Source organism: Phocoena phocoena, chromosome X (genome assembly GCF_963924675.1).
Source record: "Phocoena phocoena chromosome X, mPhoPho1.1, whole genome shotgun sequence".
Lineage (NCBI taxonomy): Eukaryota > Metazoa > Chordata > Mammalia > Artiodactyla > Phocoenidae > Phocoena > Phocoena phocoena.
The window spans coordinates 65,233,950-65,256,769 of NC_089240.1; the positions used below are offsets into that span (position 1 = coordinate 65,233,950).

General features: G+C 35.1%; 1 protein-coding gene across 2 annotated transcripts in view; it reads right to left on the reverse strand.

Moving 5' to 3' along the window:
• The window catches only part of ATRX (ATRX chromatin remodeler), a 243,199-nt gene that overhangs the window by 41,001 nt on the left and 179,378 nt on the right, over positions 1 to 22,820 (reverse strand). For both annotated transcript variants that reach the window (XM_065900087.1, XM_065900088.1), the window contains 3 exons: positions 19,316 to 19,469; positions 16,491 to 16,597; positions 10,273 to 10,381 (listed from right to left, as the gene is read on the reverse strand). In XM_065900087.1, the coding sequence (XP_065756159.1) occupies positions 10,273 to 10,381; positions 16,491 to 16,597; positions 19,316 to 19,469 (370 nt within the window). The remainder of the gene's footprint in view (positions 1 to 10,272; positions 10,382 to 16,490; positions 16,598 to 19,315; positions 19,470 to 22,820) is intronic.

Genomic DNA, 22,820 nt, shown 5'->3' on the forward strand with positions numbered 1-22,820 from the left:
GGCACACAGGCTTCAGTAGTTGTGCCTTGCGGGCTCTAGAGCGCAGGCTCAGTAGTTGTGGCCCACGGGCTTAGTTGCTCCGTGGCCTGTGGGATCTTCCCAGACCAGGGCTCAACCCATGTCCCCTGCATTGGCAGGTGGATTCTTAACCGCTGCGCCAAAAGCAAAGCCCCATTCTTTTTTTCTTTATTCTGATCTGCAGTAGTTATTACCACTATTTTATCTTCCAGGTCACTTATCTGCTCTTCTGCCTCAGTTATCCTGCTATTGATTCCTTCTAGAGAATTTTTAATTTCATTTATTGTGTTGTTCATCATTGTTTGCTCTTTAGTTTTTCTACGTCCTTGTTAAACGTTTCTTGTATTTTCTCATTCTGTTTCCCAGATTTTGGATCATCCTTCCTATCATTACTCTGAATTCTTTTTCAGGTAGACTGCCTATTTCCTCTTCATTTGTTTGGTCTGGTGGGTTTTTACCTTGCTCCTTCACCTGATGCATATTTCTCTGTCATCTCTAACTAACTGTGTTTGGGGTCTCCTTTTTGAAGGCTGCAGGTGCATAGTTCCTGTTGTTTTTGGTGTCTGTCCCCAGTGGCTACGGTTGGTTCAGTGGCTTGTGTAGGCTGCCTGGTGGAGGGGACTGGTGCCTGTGTTCCGGTGAATGAGGCTGGATCTTGTCTTTCTGGTGGGCAGGACTGTGTCTGGTGGTGTGTTTTGGGGTGTCTGTGACCTTATTATGATTTTAGGCAGCCTCTCTGCTAATGGGTGGGGCTGTGTTCCTGTCTTTCTAGTTATTTGGAATGCGGTGTCCAGCACTGGAGCTTGCTGGTTGCTGAGTGGAGCTGGGTCTTAGCGTTGAGATGGAGATCTCTGGGAGAGCTCTCACCGATTCATATTATGTGGGGCTGGGAGGTCTCTTGTGGTCCAATGTCCTGAACTTGGCTCTCCCACCTCAGAGGCACAGGCCTGACACCCAGCCGGGGCACGAAGACCCTGTCAGCCACACAGCTTTTTTCTCTTTTCCTTTGTGCTTCGTCTAGTTTCACTTGCTCGTAGACTGTGGCGTGCAGAAGCCTTGCCCTGGGTGCTGCAGACCAGAGTTCCTAGTGCGAAAATCTGAACAGAAGTTCTTAATTTTAATGAAGCTCACCTTATCAATCTTTCCTTTTATTGTTAGTAGTTTGTGTGCCCTGTTTATGAAAAATTTCCCACTACAGATCAGGAGAATACTCCATGCTGTTTGCCTTCTAAAACCTTTATGTTTTAGCTTCAACACTGACATCTATGAGCTACTGTGAATTAGTTATCAGGAAAATACAGATTAAGACTATGAAGCCTTATTGCTACATATCTATGACAATGGCTTAAAGAAACAGACATCAGGGGCTTCCCTGGTGGCGCAGTGGTTGGGAGTCCACCTGCCGATGCGGGAGACACAGGTTCGTGCCCCAGACAGGGAGGATCCCACATGCCGCGGAGCAGCTGGGCCCATGAGCCATGGCCACTGAGCCTGCGCGTCCAGAGCCTGTGCTCCGCAATGGGAAAGGCCACAACAGTGAGAGGCCCACGTACCGCAAAAAAAAAAAAAAAAAAAAAAAAGGAAAGAAAAAACAGACATCATCAATTGATAGTGAGGACAGATAACAAATGAAACAGGTACTCTACTAGCTGGAGTGCAAATTGGTACTACCATTTTGGAAAAATGTTTTGGCAGTGTAAGCTAAAGCTGAATATGCACATACCTATTATGTAGCAATCCCACTTCTAGACATACATACACAACACAAGCACATGCATATGTTTACTCTAAGACAGATATAATTCTTTAAAAGTGTAATGTTGGGACTTCCAATTCTGGAAAGATGGAACAGACATGCTGTTCCCTATTCCTCACCATAAGTACAGCTAAAATGCCTGGATATTATATATAAAGTGAACATAAGATTTTTCTGAAAAGTGAGGAGAAGGAAGCATACTGGCTTGGGACCTAAGACAGAACATGGCAGTGAGTTCCACAGGCTTTCTTTTTGCCTCATATATTCCAGACTGAGTGTTGAAGAGCCCAGCAATCTGGAAATATCAGTGTGTGCTGTCAAAATAAATCTCCAAGAAAAGTCTTCTCTCTCTAGCAAAAGGACCAAATGAAAGGCAGACTAGTAAGACAGAGAGCTTTAAAACAACAACCGTTTGACTCCAGTCAAATGGTACAGAAAAAATGCAGTGTACCTCCACTCCTGTCACTAAAGGCTGAGTGGGAAGCCCAAACTTCTACCCTCATGTAGTTGTAACAAGGCATACTGCCAGACAGTGCTGTCAGATAAGTTTGAGTTAACCAAGTCCTCCCACCAGCCCAGCAGTGTCAGATAAGACCACACAGGGATCCAGGATATCCACCCCCACCCAGTGGTTATAAGAAAAATCCTCTCCCCCACTACTGGGTTGGTATCAAAGGAGGTCTATTGGAGAATCAGGAGTTATAACACAACCCATACAGAAGAACAAAATGGAAATTTTAGAACTGAAAAGTACAGTAACAAAAAACTCAATAGATAGGCTCAACAGTAGAATGTAGAGAAGATTCAATGAACTTTGAAAACAGAAGAACAGAAATGACCCAATCTGAATAACAAAAATCAAAAAAAAAAAAGAAAAGAAAGAAATAACAGAGACTCTGGGACCTATAGGACTATAATAAAGATCTAACAGTCTTGTCATCAGAGTCCTAAAAGGAGAAGAGAAAAAAAGAACAGGCTATAAAGGTATTCAAAGAAATAACAGCTGAAAATTACCAAAATTTAGCAAGAAACACAAACGTAGAAATTTAAGAAGCTGAATGAAACACAACGTAAAACCAAAGAAATCCATGCCAGGACACACCACAGTCAAACTTCTAAAATCTAAGATAAAGAAAAACTCTTGAAAGAAGTGAGAGAGAAACAAGACCTTAATGACAGGAGAAAAAGCCAATTTGAAAAACAGCAGGTTTTTTAAAAATTAAAATATATCTGACATAATAACTTTGTATAAAATTAAGGTATACAACATGTTAATTTCATACATTTATATATTGTAATATGATTGCCATTGTAGTGACAATTAGATTCCGAGGTTACATAATTATTTCTTTTTAGTGGTTGGAATAATTAAGTTCTAGCCTCTTAGCAAGTTTGATGATTATAATAAAATATTCTCTGTATCACTAATTAGTTCAGCCACTATGGAAAACAACATGGAGGTTCCTCAAAAAATTAAAAATAGAACTACCACATTATCCAGCAATTCCACTTCTGGGTATATATGCAAAAGAAATTAATACAGGATGTCAAAGAAATACCTGCACAGTCATGTTTACTGCAGCATTATTCACAACAGCCAAGATACCAAAACAACCTAAGTGCCCATCAGTGGATGAATGAATGAAAAAGATGTGGGATATATATACCATGGAATATTATTCAGCCAAGAAGGATATCTTGCCATATGTGACAACAGATAAACCATGAGTACATTATGCTAAGTGAGATAAGTGAGACAAAGACAAGGATTTTATGGTATCACTTACATGTAGAATCTAAAAAAGCCAAACTTGTAAAAATAGCCAGTTTTAAGAAATCATGGAGGCTAGGAGGAAGTGGCACATTTTTCAAGTGCTAAAAGAAGAGAACTGCCAACTCAGAATTCTATACCCAGTTAAGATATTCTTCAAAAATGATGGGAAAATCAACAAATTGTCAAATGAGGGTAATCAGAAAATTTGTTGCCAGTAGATCTGCCCTAAAAGAATGGCTAAAGGAAGTTCTCTTCTTTTTTTTTTTTAAAAAGGAAATTATAAAAGAAATATGAAACATTAGGAAGGAGGAAACAAAAATGAAAAGAACAAAAATTATGAGTGAATAAAATAGATTTTCCTTCTCTTAAGTTTTCTAAATTATATTTGATGGTTGAAGAAAAAATTATTATGGTTCCTAATCTATTTATGTAAAGAAAACATTTAAGATAATTATAAAGGGAAAAAAAGGAGCAAAGGTTTCTACACTTCAATCAAAATGGTAAAATGATGACACCGGTAGACTATGATCAGTTATGTACGTATAATACTTAGAACAACCACTATAAAAGTTATACAAAGATACACTAAAAAACATTATAGAGGAATCAAAATGGAATTCCAGAAATTGTAAAAGTAACCCACAGGAAGGGTAGGAAAAGAAATCAGAAGCAAAAGAAAACAGAATGAAATAGAACAAACTGAACAAAAACTAAAATGGCAGCCTCAGGCTCTGTATTAAATGTACATGGTTGTACACCTGAAACTAATATAATGTTATATGCCAATTATACCTCAGTAAAAAAAATTGTAAATGGTCTATATGCACCATTTAAAAGAAAGAGATTAACAGAATGGGTAAAAAAAAAAATAACGCAACCATACGCTGTCTACAAGAAACTCACTTCAAATATAACAAAATAGGTAGGTTGAAAGTAAAAGGATGAAAAAAGATATAACAAGTAAACATCAATCAAAATAAAGGAGTGGCTATATTAGCATGAAATAAAGTATGTTTCAGACCAAAGAAAATTATAAGTAATAGTGAGGGACATAAATGTGTATACAGTAAACAACAGAGCTGAAAATATGAGAAGTAAAAACCTTGAGAAACAGACAAATCCACAATTATAGTTGGAGGTTTCAAACCTCCTCTCTCAAAAATCAATAACCAACTGGACATAAAGAAGAATACAACCACCCCATTAAATAACAGGATCTGATCAACATTTATAGGAAACTCTGGTCAACAACTGCAAAAAATGCATTGTTTTCAAGGGCCCATGTATGATATACCAAGATGTTCTATATCTTGATCCATTAAGCAAAAAATAACAAAGTTAAAAACTGAAATCATAGAGTATATTCTCTGAACAGAACTGAATCAAACTAGAAATCAATAACAGAAAAATAACAGAAATCTCCAAATGCTTGGAAATTAACAGTATACTTCTAGCTATGACTCAAAATAGAAGTCTCAAAAGAAAAAATACACTGAACTGAATGGAAATGAAAATAAAACACATCAAAATTTGTATGCCAGCTAAAGCAGTGCTGAAAGGGAAATTTACAGCACTAAATGCTTATATTAGAAAAGAGGAAAAGTCTTAAATGAGTAATTTGAGGTTCCACCTCAAGGAAGTAGAAAACGAGCAAACTAAGTCAAAACAAGTTGAAACTGAAAACAGAAAGAAAAAATAGAGAAAATCAATTAAATAAAAAGCTGGTTCTTTGAAAAGATCAATAAAATTGACAAACCTCTAGCAAGACTGACAAAAACAAGAGAATACACAATTACCAATACCATGAATGAAACAGAAGCTATCACTATAGATCCTAAAGCCATCAAAAGGATAATAAGGGAATGCTATGAGCAGTTCTATACATAAATTTGAAATGAACCAATTCCTCAAAAAACACAAACTATCACAACTCATTCAATATGAAATAGATAATTTGAATAGTCCTATAACAATTAAGGAAATTGAATTAATGATTTAAAAACTCACAAAAAAAGAAATTTCCAAGGTCTGAAAGTTTCACTGGCAAATTCTACCAAAAATTTAAGATTAATTAACACAAATTCTACACATCTCTTTCAGAAAACAGAAGGGGGAACACTTCTCAACACATTTTATGAGGCCAATACCATCCTGATACCAAAATTAGACAAAGACAGTATAAAAACAACTGGATACAGACCAATATCTCATAAATATTCCCCAACAAAATATCAGCAAATAGAAGCCAGCACTATGTAAAAAGAATTATACATCATGACCAAATGGGTTTTATTCCAGGGATGCAAGGATGTTCAGCTTGAAAATCAAGCTATGTAATATACCATGTTAACAGGCTAAAGGAAAAAAAAATATTTATCAAATTAAATGAGAAAGAAAAAGCATGTGACAAAATTATACATCCATTCATAGTAAAAACTCTTAGCAAACTACGAATAGAGATGAATAGCAGGGAACTTCAACTTAATAAAGAGTATCTACAAAAAATCTACAGCTATATCACAGTTATCAACACTGAATGCTCTTCTCTTAAGATCAAGAAGGCAAGGATATCCACTCTCATCACTGCTATTCAACATGTTACTGAAGTTCTAGCCAGTGCAACAAGGCAAGAAAAGGAAACAAACTACATTCAGATCGGAAAGGAAGAAATAAAACTATCCTTACTTGCAGATGACATAATGGTCTAGGAGAAAATCTCAAGGAATCTATAAAACAAACTCCTAGAACAAATAAATGAGTTCAGCAAGATCACAGGTAAAACATCAACACAAAAATCAACTGCATTTCTACATACTACCAACGAACATGTGAAAAGTAAAATTAAAAATACAATATCACTTACAATTCCCCAAAAATGAAATATTTAAGTGTAAATCTAACAAAACATATATAGGACTTACATGCTGAAAATTATAAAACAGTGATTAAAAACATCAAAGATCTACATAAACAGAGATACTATGTTCATGGGAGACTCAATATAGTAAAGATATCAATTCTCCCCAAACTGATGACAGGTGTAATGCAATTTCTAATAATTCTTGCAAGATTTTTATAGATTAGACAAGAGGATTCTAAAGTTTATATATAAAGGCAAAGATATTAGACTAGCTAAAACAACTTGGAAAAAGTAGAATAAAGTGGGAGATATTGACTTGATACTAAGGCCTATTACATAGCTACAATAATCAAGACTATGTGGTAATGGCAGAAGGACAGATATATGGACCAATGGACTAGAACCAAAAAATAGTCCCACAGAAGTATAGCCAAATGATTTTTCACAAAAATGCAAAAGCAATTTGGTAGAGAAAGGATGGCTTTTTCAACAAATGGTGCTGGAGCAATTAGACATCCACAGGCAAAAAAAAAAGAAAGAAAAAGAAAAGTGAACTCAACCGAAATCTCACATCTTATACAAAAATTAATTTAAAATGTACCTTATACTTAAATATAAAAGGTAAAGCCATAAACCTTTTAGAAAATAACATAGGAGAAAATCTTCAGGACCTAGGGCTTAGGGAACAATTCTTAGACTTGACAACAAAAGCATGACTAAAACAAAAACTGACAAACTAGATTTCACCAAAATTAAAAAGTTTTGCTCTGTGAAAGACCTTGTGAAGGAAATGAAAAGACAACCCATAGACTGGGAGAAAATATTTGCAAACCACATATGAAAAATTACTCATACCTAAATTATACAAAGGATTTTCAACATTCAACAATAAAAAAGCAAACAATCCAGTTAGAAAATGGGCAAAAGATGTGAAGAAACATTTCACCAAAGAGCATATACAGATGATAAATAAACACATGAAAAAAATGTTCAAAATAACCAGCCACCAGGGAAATGCAAATTAAGACCACAAGATACCACTACACACCTATGAAAACAGCCAAGATAAAAAACAGTGATAAAATCAAACGTTGGTGAGGATGCAGAGAAACTTGATCTCTCACACTTTACTGAAGGGAAGGTAAAACGGTGCAGCCACTCTGTAAAACAGTTTGGTAGTTTCTTAAAAAATGAAATAATCACTTACCATGTAAACTAGAAATCGCACTCCTGGGCATTTATCCTAGAGAAATGAAAACTTAGGTCCACACAAAACCTGTACACAATGTTCATAGCAGCTTTATTTGTAATAGCCAAACCTGGAAATGAACAAAATGCCCTGCAGTAGACATTCAGTTTGTATTATACAAGCTGGTACATCCAATCCATTGAATACGACTATGTAGTAAAAAGGAATGAACTATTGATATACACAACAACTTGAATGAAACTAAAGGGCATTATGCTGAGTGAAAAAGGCCAATCTCAAATGGTCACATATACTATGATATAATTTATATAACAGTCTTGATATGACAATTATAAAGATGGAGAACAAATGAGTTATTGCCAGGAGTTAGGGATTGTGGCAACGTTGGTGGTCAGAATGGGTATGACTGTAAAAGGTCAGAAAGAGAGGATTCTCTGTGGTGATAGAATATTTCTGTACCTTGACTGCAGTCATGCTTACAGGAATCTCTACATATGTGATTAAAAAAAACATAGATATACACACACATTGAAACAGTGCCAATTTCTTGGTTTTGATATCATAGGTAAGATGTAACCATTAGGAGAAATTAGGTGAAAGGGTCACAGTACCTCTCTATACTGTCTCTGTAAGTTCCTTTGACTCTAAATAAAATAAACATATAAATAAATATAAATAAAATAAAGTAAAAAAAAAAGGGCCCTGAGACTGTTAAAACTGCTTCCTCGCCACATAAGACAACATTAAGTCACTATCTTAAAACTTATTTTAATGTGTCTTTCTAACTGGTTAACAATAAACAGAATTATATTCTATTTCTGAACATTACTGAGTCATGAGAAAACAGAAGATAGGTAGAAAAACAGACATAATCTCTCACATTTGTGAATTTAATCCAGACAAGTTTACAGATTTAGCTACTCAAGAGTAACCCCTCAAATCCATGGAGCGTGTGTGTGTGTGTGTGTGTGTGTGTGTGTGTGTGTGTGTGTGTGAGTGATATGTGTATGTGTGTGTATATATATATATACATGATGAATCTGAATCAGAGACACTTTCTGGCATATGTTTAGGAGGCTTAATTTGTTAGTGAAAAAGCCAAGCTGACAGCTCAACATCCACATTTCAATGTTGTTCCCTATTAGTTATCAAATATGACTATTATGGGACAAATCATATGCTATCACGATATTTACAAATTTGGGAAACTGAGCAAGCCAAACGTTTGGATTAAATTTGACAAATTAGACTAGGATAACTCAATAAAATTACTTCTTCACACTCATGCACAAATAATAATTGTTTAAAACATGGCAAACAAAATATAAAAATGTACTTATTCTTTAAAAAGTTATGTAATCATTTTTAAAGTAACTTTACTGTACTCGAACAATCCCTTTGTAAGCTCTCCCAGACTCTACAGATTTTAAATACCTAATAAGAATATACTCCTCCTATGGTCTAACTGGAATTTCCCTAGTTTTAACCCTAGGTGTAGTTCAGGACTCTGTTAGAATTAAAACACATTTTACACACAAAATATAATACCTTTCATACTTTAGAACATTTAGTAAGTCATATCTTAGCCATCTTTGCATTAAACTCACCCCATCTCTTCATCACTTTCTTAAAGGCAATGCTTTCAACGTGTATGTGTGTGTGCAAATGTTTATATGTATGTATACACATAAATTTTTCTCTTCCAAATGCAGTTCAAGTATGTAATTGCTGATAGTTAAAAGCAACATCAACATCACCTATATAACACAACCTCTACCTGCAGTTGTTTAAAGTATATTATTCAAATTATTAGAATAAGTAAAGAGATCAAGAATACCTCGTTAACCTTAAGACACTCTAACAGATGTATCACCAAAGATGATATTAAAATGGCCAATAAGCACATAAAATGATGCTTGACATCAACTAACATTAGGGAAATGCAAATTAAAATCACATGAGATTCCATTACATACCTATTAGAATGGGTAAATTTTTTTATTTTTAAATATGATAATACCAAGGACACAGAACAACTGAAACCCTCATAACATTGCTGGTGGGAATGCAAAATTGTACAACCACTTTGGAAAACAGTTTGGCAATTTCCTACAAAGCTAAACATAAATTTACCATATAACCCGGCAATTGCACTCCTGGATTTTCATTTCACTTGGATAAATATCTATGGTCACACAAAACTTATACATGAATGTTTAAAGCACCTTCAATTTTCATTTCAAAACCTGGAAACGATTCCAATGTCTCTCAAATGGAAATGGTTAAACAAACTACTCATTCACACAACGAATATGTCCATATAATGAAAACAAACCATACATCCATACAATGGACACAACCATACAAGGGAATACTACTCAACAATAAAAAGGAGCAAGCTATTGACATATGCAACAATGTGGATGAATCTCAAATGCATTTTGCCATGTGAAAAAAGTGAGACTGAAAAGGCTACAAATTGTATGATTCCATAAGTGAATTTCCTAAGGGGTGATGAAACCATTTTATATCTTGACTACATCTTGCATTTGTCAAAAATTATAGTAGTAGACACTAAAAAGAGTAAATTTTACTATATGTAGATTTAATATGATTTTTAAAAAACTATCTATCCATTCAGAAATGCTTCCTACCTCACATTAGTTTCATCATTAAATTCTTCAGCCCATTTTTTCCTTGATTGAGCAGTTGTAGAACCATCTAAACGGTAATAGTCTATGTTTCGGAGCCACTTCCCTTCACCTGAAAATTCAAAAAGAAAAGAAAAAAGAGACATATATTGTTATCCTAGTACTAAAAGGTTTTCTTTCTTGCTTGCCATTTAAAAGCTGGTCATAGGCCTTCCCTGGTGGCACAGTGGTTAAGAATCCACCTGCCAATGCAGGGGACACGGGTTTGAGCCCTGGTCCAGGAAGATCCCACATGCCGCAGAGAAACTAAGCCTGTGCACCACAACTATTGAGCCTGCGCTCCAGAGCCCATGAGCCACAACTCCTGAAGCCCGGGTGCCTAGAGCCCATGCTCTGCAACAAGAGAAGCCACCACAATGAGAAGCCCGTGCACCGCAATGAAGAGTAGCCCCCACTCACTGCAACTAGAGAAAGCCTGCGCACAGCAACAAAGACCCAACACAGCCAAAAATTTTTTAAAAATTAAAAAAAAAAAAGCTGGTCATATATAGTCAATTTGCATAGCAAGACAAATTTTTAAAATCAAGGGATAATTCATTGTATTACAAATAAATTCACTACAGATTTCCTTCCAACAGATATTGAATAGCAAAGGTACTTTTCAAAAGTATTTCATCTACATGTAAATGTCTGAAAATATTTCCTTGATTAGAATCCTATAAAACTTTCAAAAGTATGATTAAGCTGTATTATGCTCATGAAGCTTCTTTTTAATTAAATCTATAAATGACCAGGTTTCCCACCTAGTTATCAACAAGTTGATACTAAACAGATAAAAACCAGAGACATAGAACACGTTTATTCATTTACTGAACAAATATTTACAGAATGCCTATTTATGTGCCAAAAATATTCTATGATTTAGCCACAAATATCAGCATATGTTCCTATTTCATGACAATTACATATTTGTGAGCATGTATGTACAAGTAAAGAACTGTGATTTTATAAGTTAAACACTGATCAGACATGTCAACATTTGCACAGTGCGGTAAAATTTTACCCAAGCCTGACATTCATACTAAAACACCAATGGATAAAGTACTTATGACACTTTTATATTTTATCATACATAATTTCCACTCTAATTTTTTTTCTTTCTAATTCTGTAACTGCAAACATAATACTACTACTTCCACTCCAAGCAAAATTCATATCATCACACCCTAGAGTCTTAATATAAAACAAGTTGACAACACTGAGATTTATGTCTTTCAGCAAACTTTTTAGTTAAATTCAGTACGTTAGTTTAAAAGATGCTTCTTGGTAGTATGGTCATTTTAGTAATGGTAATTCTTCTGATCCAATGGCCATACTACCCAAAGCAATCTACAGACTTAATGCAATCCCCATCAAAATACTCAGGACATTTTTCACAGAACTAGAATAGATAATCCCTAAAATTCATATGGAACCACAGGACCCCAAATTGCCAAAGCAATCCTGAGAAAAAAAAGAACAAAACTGGAGGTATCACCCTTTCAGACTTCAGACTATACTACAAAGCTACACAGTAATCAAAACAGTGTGGTACTGGCAGAAAAACAGATGCATAGATCAATGGAACAGAATAGAGAGCCCAGAAATAAATCCACATACCTATGGTAAATTAATCTACAACAAGGGAAGCAAGAATATATATGGAGAAAAGTCAGTCTCTTTGGTAAGTGGGGCTGGGAAAACTGGACAGCTACATGTACAATGAGATTAGAACATTTCCTCACACTGTATAAAAAAATCAACTTTAAATGGATTAAAGACCTAAATGTAAGACCTGAAACCATACAACTTCTAGAAGAGAACACAGGCAGAACACTCTTTGACATAAAGTGTAAAAATATTTTCTTGGATCTATTTCCTAAGGCAAAATAAATAAAAGCAAAAATAAACAAATCAGACTTAGTTAAACTTAAAAGCTTTTGCACAGCAAAGGAAACCATTGACAAAACGAAAAGAAAACCCACAGAATGGGAGAAAATATTAGCAAACAATATGACCAACAAGGGGTTAATATCCAAAATATACACACAGTTCATACAACTAAATATCAACAAACAAACAACAGTATCAAAAAATGGGTGGAAGACCTGAACAGACATTTTTCCAAAGAGGACAAAGAGATGGCTGACAGGGACATGAAAAGATGTTCAACATAGCTAATTATTAGAGAAATGCATATCAAACTCACAATGAGATATCACCTCTCACCTGCCAGAATGGCTATCATCAAAAAATCTACAAATAACAAATGTTGGCGAGGATGTGAAGAAAAGGAAACCCTTTGTATACTGTTGGTGGGAATGTAAACTGGTGCAACCACTATGGAAAACAGTATGGAGGTTCCTCAAAAAACTAAAAATAGAACCACCATATCATCCAGCGATTCCACTCCTGGGTATATATCAGAAAACCTGAAAACACTAATTCAAACACATACAGGTAGACACATACATGTACACAGCAGTAGTCAAGATATGGAAGCAGCCCAAGTGTCCATCAATGGACAAATGGATAAAGAAGATGTGGCGCGTGCGCGCGCGCACACACACACACACACACACACACACACACACAGAGGAATATTACTCAGCCATAAGTAAAAGAATGAAATTCTGCCATTTTCAGCAACATGGATGGACCTAGGGAATATTATGCTTAGTGAAATAATTCAGAGAGAGAAAGACAGATACTGTATAATATCACTTATATGTAAAATATAAAAAATAACACATACAAAGGTATATTGCAAAACAGAAACAGACTCAGAGATATAGAAAACAAACTAGTGGTTACCAGTGGGGAGAAGCAAGAGAGGAGGCGTAAGGGAGGCATAAGGGATTAAAAGATACCAACTACTATGTATAAAATAAATAAGCGACAGGGGTATTGTATAGCACAGGGAATTACAGCCATTATTTTATAAAACTTTTAATGAAGTATAATCTGCAAAAATACTGAATCACTATGCTATACACCTGAAACTAATATAATATTATAAATCAACTATACTTCAATTAAAAAAATCTACTCCTTTGAGAATTTGGACTAAAACAAACAAACAAAACAGCAAAAGTAAGTATGTCTCATCAAGTCAAATTTTGTTTATGTCCTAAGGACTGTAATATCCTACAAGATTCAAATATTAAGGATTTCTGGAATAAATGATCTAGTTTTATTAATGATATTCCTACAAACAGGATGTGTTTCAATTGTTTTCCTTTTAAATAATATTAAAAGTTTAGGGCTTCCCTGGTGGCGCAGTGGTTGAGAGTCTGCCTGCTGATGCAGGGGACGCGGGTTTGTGCCCCAGTCTGGGAGGATCCCACGTGCCGCGGAGCAGCTGGGCCCGTGAGCCATGGCCGCTGAGCCTGCACGTCTGGAGCCTGTGCTCTGCAATGGGAGGGGCCACAGCGCTGAGAGCCCGCGTACCGCAAAAAAAAAAAAAAAAAACATTTAAAAGTCTTAGGATACATCTTAAAGTATATAAGAATAAATTATTCCTGAAAAAAATCTAAAACTAACGAATTAATAAAAATAAAACCCCCACATGATCATCTCAGTAGACACAAAGAAACCATTTGACAATGTTCAATACACATTCATGATAAGAAAAACACACTCAAAAAACTGGAAATACTGATACAAGGAACTTCCACAACATGATAAATGATATTTATGAAAAAAATACAAATAACACCATACAGAATGGTGAAAGATCAGATGCTTTCCCTCTAAGATTAGGAAAAAGAAAAGGATCTCTGGTTTTGTCACTTTATTTTTATTTTTTTTTTTTTGCGGTACGCGGGCCTCTCACTGTTGTGGCCTCTCCCATTGCGGAGCACAGGCTCCGGACGCGCAGGCTCAGTGGCCATGGCTCACGGGCCCAGCCGCTTTGCGGCATGTGGGATCTTCCCGGACCGGGGCACGAACCCGTGTCCCCTGCATCGGCAGGCAGACTCTCAACCACTGCACCACCAGGGAAGCCCTGGTTTTGTCACTTTAATTCAACACCATACTAAAGGTTCTAAGGACGGAAATGGTCAAGAAAAACAAATAAAAGTAATCCACATTGTAAAGGAAAAAGTAAATTATCTCTATCTGCAGATGACATGATCTTGTATAAGGAAAATCCTTTAAAAATCCACAAAACACTATTTGAACTAATAAATGAGTTATTATGAAAGACTTAATTTATACATTTGCAATGAAGAATCTAAAACTAAAAGAGCACAATTCCATTTACAATACTATCAAAAAGAATAAAATAAATTTAACATAAGAAATGCAAAATGCATACACTGAAAACTATAAAACATCAGTGAAAGAAATTAAAGACCTAAATAAATGGTAAAACATCCCATGTTCATAGATCAGAAGACTTAACATTGTTAAGAAGGCAATACTTCCTAAAATGAACTACAGATTCAATGCAATCACTATCAGAATCCAAGCTGACTTCTCTGTAAAATTTACAAGCTAATTCTAGAATTCATATGGAATTGCAAGGGACCCAGAATAGCCAAAAAAATCTTGAAGAGGAACAAAGTAGGAGGATGCACACTTTCAAAACTTATGTTCAAAGTAAAGGTAATCAAGACTGCTACTAGCATGAGGAATGACATACAGATCAATGGAATAAAACTCAGTCAAGAAATAAACCTGTCTCTTTGGTCAACTAATTTTTAGCAAGGGTACCATGAACAGTGAATGGGGAAAGAACAGTCTTCTCAACTGGTAGACTGAAGTTGGACCTTTACCTCATACCAAATGTAAAAATTAACTCAAAATGCATGAAAGAACTAACTGTAAGAGCTAAAACTATATAATTCTTTGAAGGAAACATAGGGGTAAATAGTCATAGACTTGGATTTGGCAATGGTTTCTTAGATATAACACTAAAGGCATAAGTAACAAAAGAAAAAAAATAAAATTGGTCTTCATCAAACTGAAAATCTTTTCCGCATCAAAGAATACTACCAAGAGAATGAAAAGACAACGAAAAGAATGAGAAAATATTTATAAGGCATGTATCTGATAAGGGCCTGGTATGCAGAAAAAATTTTTTTAATTAAAAATAATTTTTTTAAGTCTTTCAACTCAATAACAAAAAGACAAATGGGCAAAGGACCTGAATAAACATTTTTCCAAAGATATACAAATGGCCATGAAAAAATGGTCAACATTATTAGTCATTAGAGAAATACAAATCAAAATCAAAATGAGATACCATTTCACACTCACTAGGATGGCTATAATTCAACAACAGCAGCAACAAAAACAAGTGTTGGTGAAGATGTGGGGAAATCAGAACCCTTGAACACTACTTCTTGAGAATGTAAAATAGTGCAGCCAGTGTAGAAAAGAGTTTGGTGGATCCTCAATACATTAAACTTAGAATTGCCAAATGGCCCAATAATTCCATTCCTAACTAAATATTCAAAAGAATTAAAAACAGATGTTTAAAGAAATGAAAACTTGTATATGAATGTTCATAGCAGCACTATTCACAATAGCCAAAAGGAGAAAACAACTCAAATATCTATGAATTAATGAATAATCAAAATGTGGGTATTATCCATGAAATGGAATATTATTAGGCCACAAAAAGGAATACAGCACTGACACTTGCTACAACTTGGATGAACCTTAAAAACATGCTATGCGAATGAAGCCAGTCACAAAAGACCACATATTATATGACTCTGTTTATATGAAAGATCCAGAATAGGTCAATCATACAAACAAAGTAGATTAGTGATTGCTTAGGGGTAAAGAGGTAGAAAGGGGGTTAGCAGAGTGACAGCTAAAGGGTACAGGGTTTCTTTGGTGTTGATTAATATGTTCGAAAATTGACTATGGTGATAGTTACACAACTCTGAAAATGTACTAAAAACCATTTAATTGTACACTTTAAATGGGTAAACTGCATGATATGTGAATCATAACTCAATAATGCTGTTTAAAAAAACAAAAAAAATTTTGCTACAACTGCAGCAACAAACACCACATTTATATGGATAAGGACAAAAAGAAAGGACAGAAAAAATAGGTATATTAGGGTTGTGGGTCTGGGTAATATTGTTTTCTTCTATTGTTAAAATGTGTATACAATATGTTTAAATGAATGTTTTTAAAATTATGATATACAAATGTTAACTCACCCTTATAAATAAGAGGTTTATCTTTATCTTCTGTCTTCTCCCTACTAGCCAATTCAAGAAAATCTTCAATCAGGTCCAGAGATATGAGAGACTGGCTGAAAACAAGGCTAAAAAGACAAGTTAGTATTCATGGATTAGAAGATTCACAAACAACATGATTCTAATCTAAACCTCAGTAAATATCCAAAAGAATTAAAAATTAGAAATTTGTAGAAATTAAGAAGCTGATTCTAAAGTTTATATGGGTATGCCAAGTACATAGAGTAGCCAAAACAATTTTGAAAGGAAAAAAGTTGGAGGCCTAACTCTACATGATTTCAACACAAAGCTGGTGTAATCAAAATAGTGTAGTACTGAGGAGACCAACACAAATCAGTGGAACAGAATATAGTCCCGATATAAAGCTACACTATAGTTAATTGGTTTTTGACAAATAGGCAAAAGCAATTCAATGGAAAAAATTAGTATTTTTAACAATGGTCTTGGCAAAATTGGATATTCATATGCTAAAAAAATGAATTTCCACCTAAGCTTCAGCTGCACAAATAGGGAATAGAAGAATCTGATTTGACAAAAGTTCTTCTTAAAAAAAAAAGTCTTAGTTGACCACAAGTCAATATGAACCAATAGTGTTATTTGGATGTTGGAAAACTGCTCCATCAGACTGCAGGAATGGAAAGATAGGGTCCAGAATAAACAAGAACCAGCGTCACTATAATTCTGTGTTAATAAAAATTCAGCTGAAGTGTTTGTGACCATATTTTGAGATAAGTGCTAAAAAAATGAAGTATATTCAAGACCATGTCAGGACTGAAATTATGCCATATAAAGAACAGATAAAACAACTGAGAAGAAAAAGCTAAAAGTGACGAGAGATAAACCCACCATTATCTGAAGAGACAATTGAAATAGTAGTAGTGATGTCTGCAACCTACTTTGAAAGGCATCAGGAAAATAAGATGGATGATGGATAGATATGTAATAAATGAAGTATGATAAAATACAGAATATAGTATAGATTCTAGGTGACAGGTATATAGGTATTCACTCTAAAAATTCTTTCTACTTTTTGTTATGTTTGAAAATTTCCATAATGAAATGTTGGACAAATAAAGAATAGTGGTAATAATCACAATTCCAGAAATGCAGTTTTATAGTCTTAACGTTGATAACACCTATCAGTTGGGTTAATAACTAAAAATGATCATTATAATAGTATTTTTAAAAAGCAGTAGATATATTCTATTTTAGACCAGGGGAGAAATAGCTATAGGAAGAGTATAAACTAAAGGTAAGGATCCATTTTCTAACACTTTGAAGTATTCAACTATAGGGAGCCTTCTGAGATGCAAAATATTCTACCCAGGAGAGATCAGGAGAACATCCATGATGAACATGGTAGAAGAGATTCTTGAACTGGTTAGGAAATTAAAAGACTACTAAAATTTCCCCTATACTCATAAAATTCTTGTATGGTATCCAATAAAAATTAACTTTAAATTACAGAAGTTAATAGATAAAAAAGCATAAGCATGTCTAGAGCATTAATCTCTCTTGGTCTTTCAGGAACTCTGAGCTCAAATATCCACTTTCTACTTGACATCTCTCACGGACATCTAATAGGCCTTGGAAACTTAACAAAGCCAGAGCAGGACTCCTTACTACCTCTAATAAACTTACTTCTCCCTTAATCTTCTCCATTTTAGTAAATAACACCATAATCTACCAGCCACTTAGGGGGAAAGCCTGAGGGTCATCTTTGACTACTCTCTCCTTACTGCCTTGCATTCAATCTACCAAGTGCTGTTGTTTCTACTCCAAAACATACCCTTCATCTCCACTACTACTACTCCATTCCAAGCCAACATCACCCCTTATCTGAACCACTTGTTTCTGTATAAGTGGCAATATGTAACAAAAATAAGTTATAGTGAGTACTTATTAGATGCCAGGTGAAGGAGTTAATTAAAAAGGAATAAAACAGTTTGTGTCTTCAAACAACTCACTATCCAGCGAAAAGACACAAGTACATCAGAATGTGTTAAGTGTAGAGTAGAGGTATATTAAAAGGTGGTATGAAAATATAACAGAGCTACCTCTTTCCAGGAAAGTTAAAGAAACCAAATTTGACATTTTTTAAGATAGAAGATTGTTTTATTTTAGCCTTATGTTAACGTGCTTAAATTTTTTAACAAATAAATGGTTATATTAAAAGCATTATATTTTTAAAATATTTTATAACCAGAACTTGGGATCTTATAAAAGCCTAAACAGTAGGTCTGGTTCAAAACTCTGAAAGTATGTTTTTTAAATAATAAAATGAAGGATAAGATTGGGGGTTGGAATCCAGGGAAGGGAAAGGGGGCACAAATGCTAGAAGTAAAATAAACAGGAACAAAAAACAAAGGAGAAATAATAGAGTAGTCAAAGAGGTGAAATAAAGTTTGAGAGGTGTCCACTAGATTTGGAAATTAGAAGGTCATTAAGTGACTTTAGGGGGGAAAACTCAGTAAAGTAATAGGGTAGAAGCCACACCGCATGGATTGAAAAATGATTCTGAAAGTGATGAAATACAAACATCAACTAGAGACTTGGCTCAAGGAAATAAGTTCAAGATACTATAGCCAGAAGGGGAAAACAGCACTGAAGAAATAACCAGAATATGCACTCAGAAACAGTGACTTAGAAGGAAGATAGCTGTCACGACACTAACCATGAAATTACATCTTTAGAAAAGAAGAAAACAAAACAGATTGCTTTAAATAGTTTAAACAATAAAAATGTTATCAAAATGTTCATATAATAAAAATAGGAAAAGAACTTACACTTTATCCCCAATTTCCTCTGCCATTCGAAGAATTTCAAACAGAAGTACCATTTTTCCAGAATGCTCTAAAACCTCAGCATCAGCATCTGTAACAAAATCTTTGTACCAGTCTGGAGCTGGGCTGCTTGGATTAGAAGAGGAAGTAGCTTTACCTAAACAAAATAAATGAAACATAAATAAGTAGGCAAATAAGGGAAGAAGCTGAAAGACTCCAGAGAGGGATTAAGACAGAGATTAAGAGAAAGACATATAGACCAACCAACCCAGGGAGAGAGTGAGAAAGAAAGAGACTGGTAAGGATGTGGGAGATGGGTGCAAAACACACACACACACACACACACACACACACACACACACACACACACAGAAGGAGAGAGAGAAAAAAGACAACCCTAGGAAAGAAAGAGCTCTATACTCTGAAAGACACAGGAGGTAAGGTAGAGGGGACCCTGGAAGAGGGAGGTAAAGAGACAGAGAATCAGAAAGACACACAAAGGCACATATAAACATACACATATGTACACAGAGGAAGAAAGACATGGGGGAGGGGCACCAAGTGAGACAGTAAGCAAGAGACAGACCCTGAGAAAGTGCAAGTATGAGAAACAGAACGTGGGGGCAGGAGGGCTCAGAAAGACAGAGACCCAAAGAGATGAAGCCTCTCAGGTCCTGAGACAGTATAACCCCCAAAGCATACCCCAAGAGATAGGGACCAGGAGAGAAAGACCTAGAGACCCAAAGAGAGAGGAAGAGAGGAAAAGAAGAAGGGAAGGGAGTCTGACTCACGTAGAGATCAAGGGAGAAAAGATCTTAGGGGCAGGCAACATTTCACTGTGCTACTAGAATTCTGGAAAACTCAAACAAGGATTGATCCCGGCATCACCATATCATGTTAAATCATTTCGCTCTTACTTTCCCCACAAACTTTGATTATAAAAGGTGTAAACAGATTGCCAACAGACACATGAAAGAATATTCAACATCATTAATCATTAGAGAAATGCAAATCAAAACTACAATGAGGTATCATCTCACACTGGTTGGAATGGCCATCATCAAAAAATCTACAAAAAATAAATGCTGGAGAGGGTGTGGAGAAAAGGGAACCCTCTTGCACTGTTGGTGGGAATGTAAATTGATACAGCCACTATGGAGAACAGTTTGGACGCGCCTTAAAAAACTAAAAATAGAACTACCATATGACCCATTAATCCCACTACTGGGCATATACCCTGAGAAAACCATAATTCAAAATAGCCAGGACATGGAAGCAACCTAAGTGTCCATCAACAGATGAATGGATAAAGAAGATGTGGCACATATATACAATGGAATATTACTCAGCCATAAAAAGGAACAAAACTGAGTTATTTGTAGTGAGGTGGATGGACCTAGAGTCTGTCATACAGAGTGAAGTAAGTCAGAAAAAGAAAAACAAATACTGTATGCTAACACATATATATGGAATATTAAAAAAATGGTCATGAAGAACCTAGGGGCAAGATGGGAATAAAGACGCAGACCTACTAGAGAATGGACTTGAGGGTATGGGGAGGGGGAAGGGTAAACTGGGACAAAGTGAGAGAGTGCCATGGACATATATACACTACCAAACGTAAAACAGATAGCTAGTGGGAAGCAGCCACATAGCACAGGGAGATCAACTCAGTGTTTTGTGACCACCTAGAGGGGTGGGATAGGGAGGGTGGGAGGGAGGGAGATGCAAGAGGGAAGAGATATGGGGACATATGTACATGTATAACTGATTCACTTTGTTATAAAGCAGAAACTAACACACCATTGTAAAGCAATTATACTCCAATAAAGATGTTAAAAAAAAGGTGTAAGAAGAGAATAACAAAATAATCTATGAAAGATATAAACAGTTCAGTTTAAAATAAGGAATGTACAGGTTTAACCTGTTTCTGTATCTTCTCTCAATTGCCTTTTAATGCAAAGTACTTTAAATTTTTATATATTTTGTTATAAAATATTTTACATATTCAGAAAAGTATATAGAATATAAAGAACAGCAGTGTTCCCATATCCCACCTTCATCGAATTTTAAAACGCGTTAAATCTACTTCTGATGCAACTGAGGCCTAATATGTGACCCTAACCAATACTGTTCTCTTCTTTCCCCCCTTCTTTTGGAAAAGTAATAAAACCCTAAACTTTATATTTATGTTGTTTTTATATTTTCACTACATTTGTATTAGTAAACTGTAATTATGTATCATGTTTTTAAACTGTATGTAAATGGTACCATACTGTTTGCATAATTTTACAACCTACTTTTTCACTGAATGGAGTTTTTCATTTTCCACTCAAAGTGAGACTTATTCAATAATTCTAACTGCCATATAGTATTCCACTGCATGAATATACCATAATTTATTAGTTCTCCTGTTCATAGACATTTAGATTATTTCTCATTTTTGGCTACTGTGAAATAACTGCAATGAAGACTCAGTGTTGTATTTTTCTAGAATGTTGTCTACTTCATCTAAGTTTAAAATTTTCTGTTATAAAATTATGCTCATGACTCATAACATATTAAACATACCTACTTTATATTCTTATCAAATAGTTCTAATATCTGTGGTTCTTGACAATCTGATCATGTTGTTTGTTTTTTGTGCTAACTTTGTCAGGTTGACTGATAACTTATTTTGTTGCTAACCTTTCCTAATGTTGATTGCTTCTTTAGGTACTCTATAACTTTTTCTTGTCATTTCACTTTCAGTGTAGCTGTAATATGAGAGAATCCTCGGTAGCCTGGGTTGACATCATACAACTCCACAGTGATTCTGCATCTGCTTCTGTCAGATGCTCCAGGGGATCACCAACCCAGAATTACTTTTGAGGTTAGTATTTCAGCTTGAGATTTTTAGACTATGTAAATAATGTAAATTCAAACCATAAACCATGTGAGGGAAAGCCCATGATTATGAATCCAAGAAAACTATTTTTGAAACCCACAGCCCAGGGTGACACAGATAAGCTTCCTTGTCATCTCCTTATCATCTCCCTGGATTGATGGGAAATTTTTTTTCTATCCTATTCTTCTATGGAGTATGTACCTATGTTAAACAGATTCAGCTTAAATCTGAGTTCTAAGAACTCTCCACCTTATAGAGCGCTCAAGGCCTTGAATCTTACCCCTGAGTAGGTGAAAACCAAAGCTGCTACTCTCAAGACTAGCCTATCCCTAGAGCTTCCATAGCATACTTTCTTGAACTTACTGTTTATCAGTTCCTTTTTAGTCTGGGTCCTGGTGATTTCCATTACTTTTACAGAGCTCATTATGCATTTGTATTTAAACCACAATAAACTATTGCCTAAATGTACCGCACATTTTCACGATTCCATGCCTTTCCTTGAATGTCTTATATTATGTTCTCCCCCTCTTTTCTTGACCAACTTCCAGGCATATTTTACTATCCTTCAAGAGTCAACAAAAATTTCATCTTAGAAGAGCCTTCTTAAGAGGGTGAGCCTTG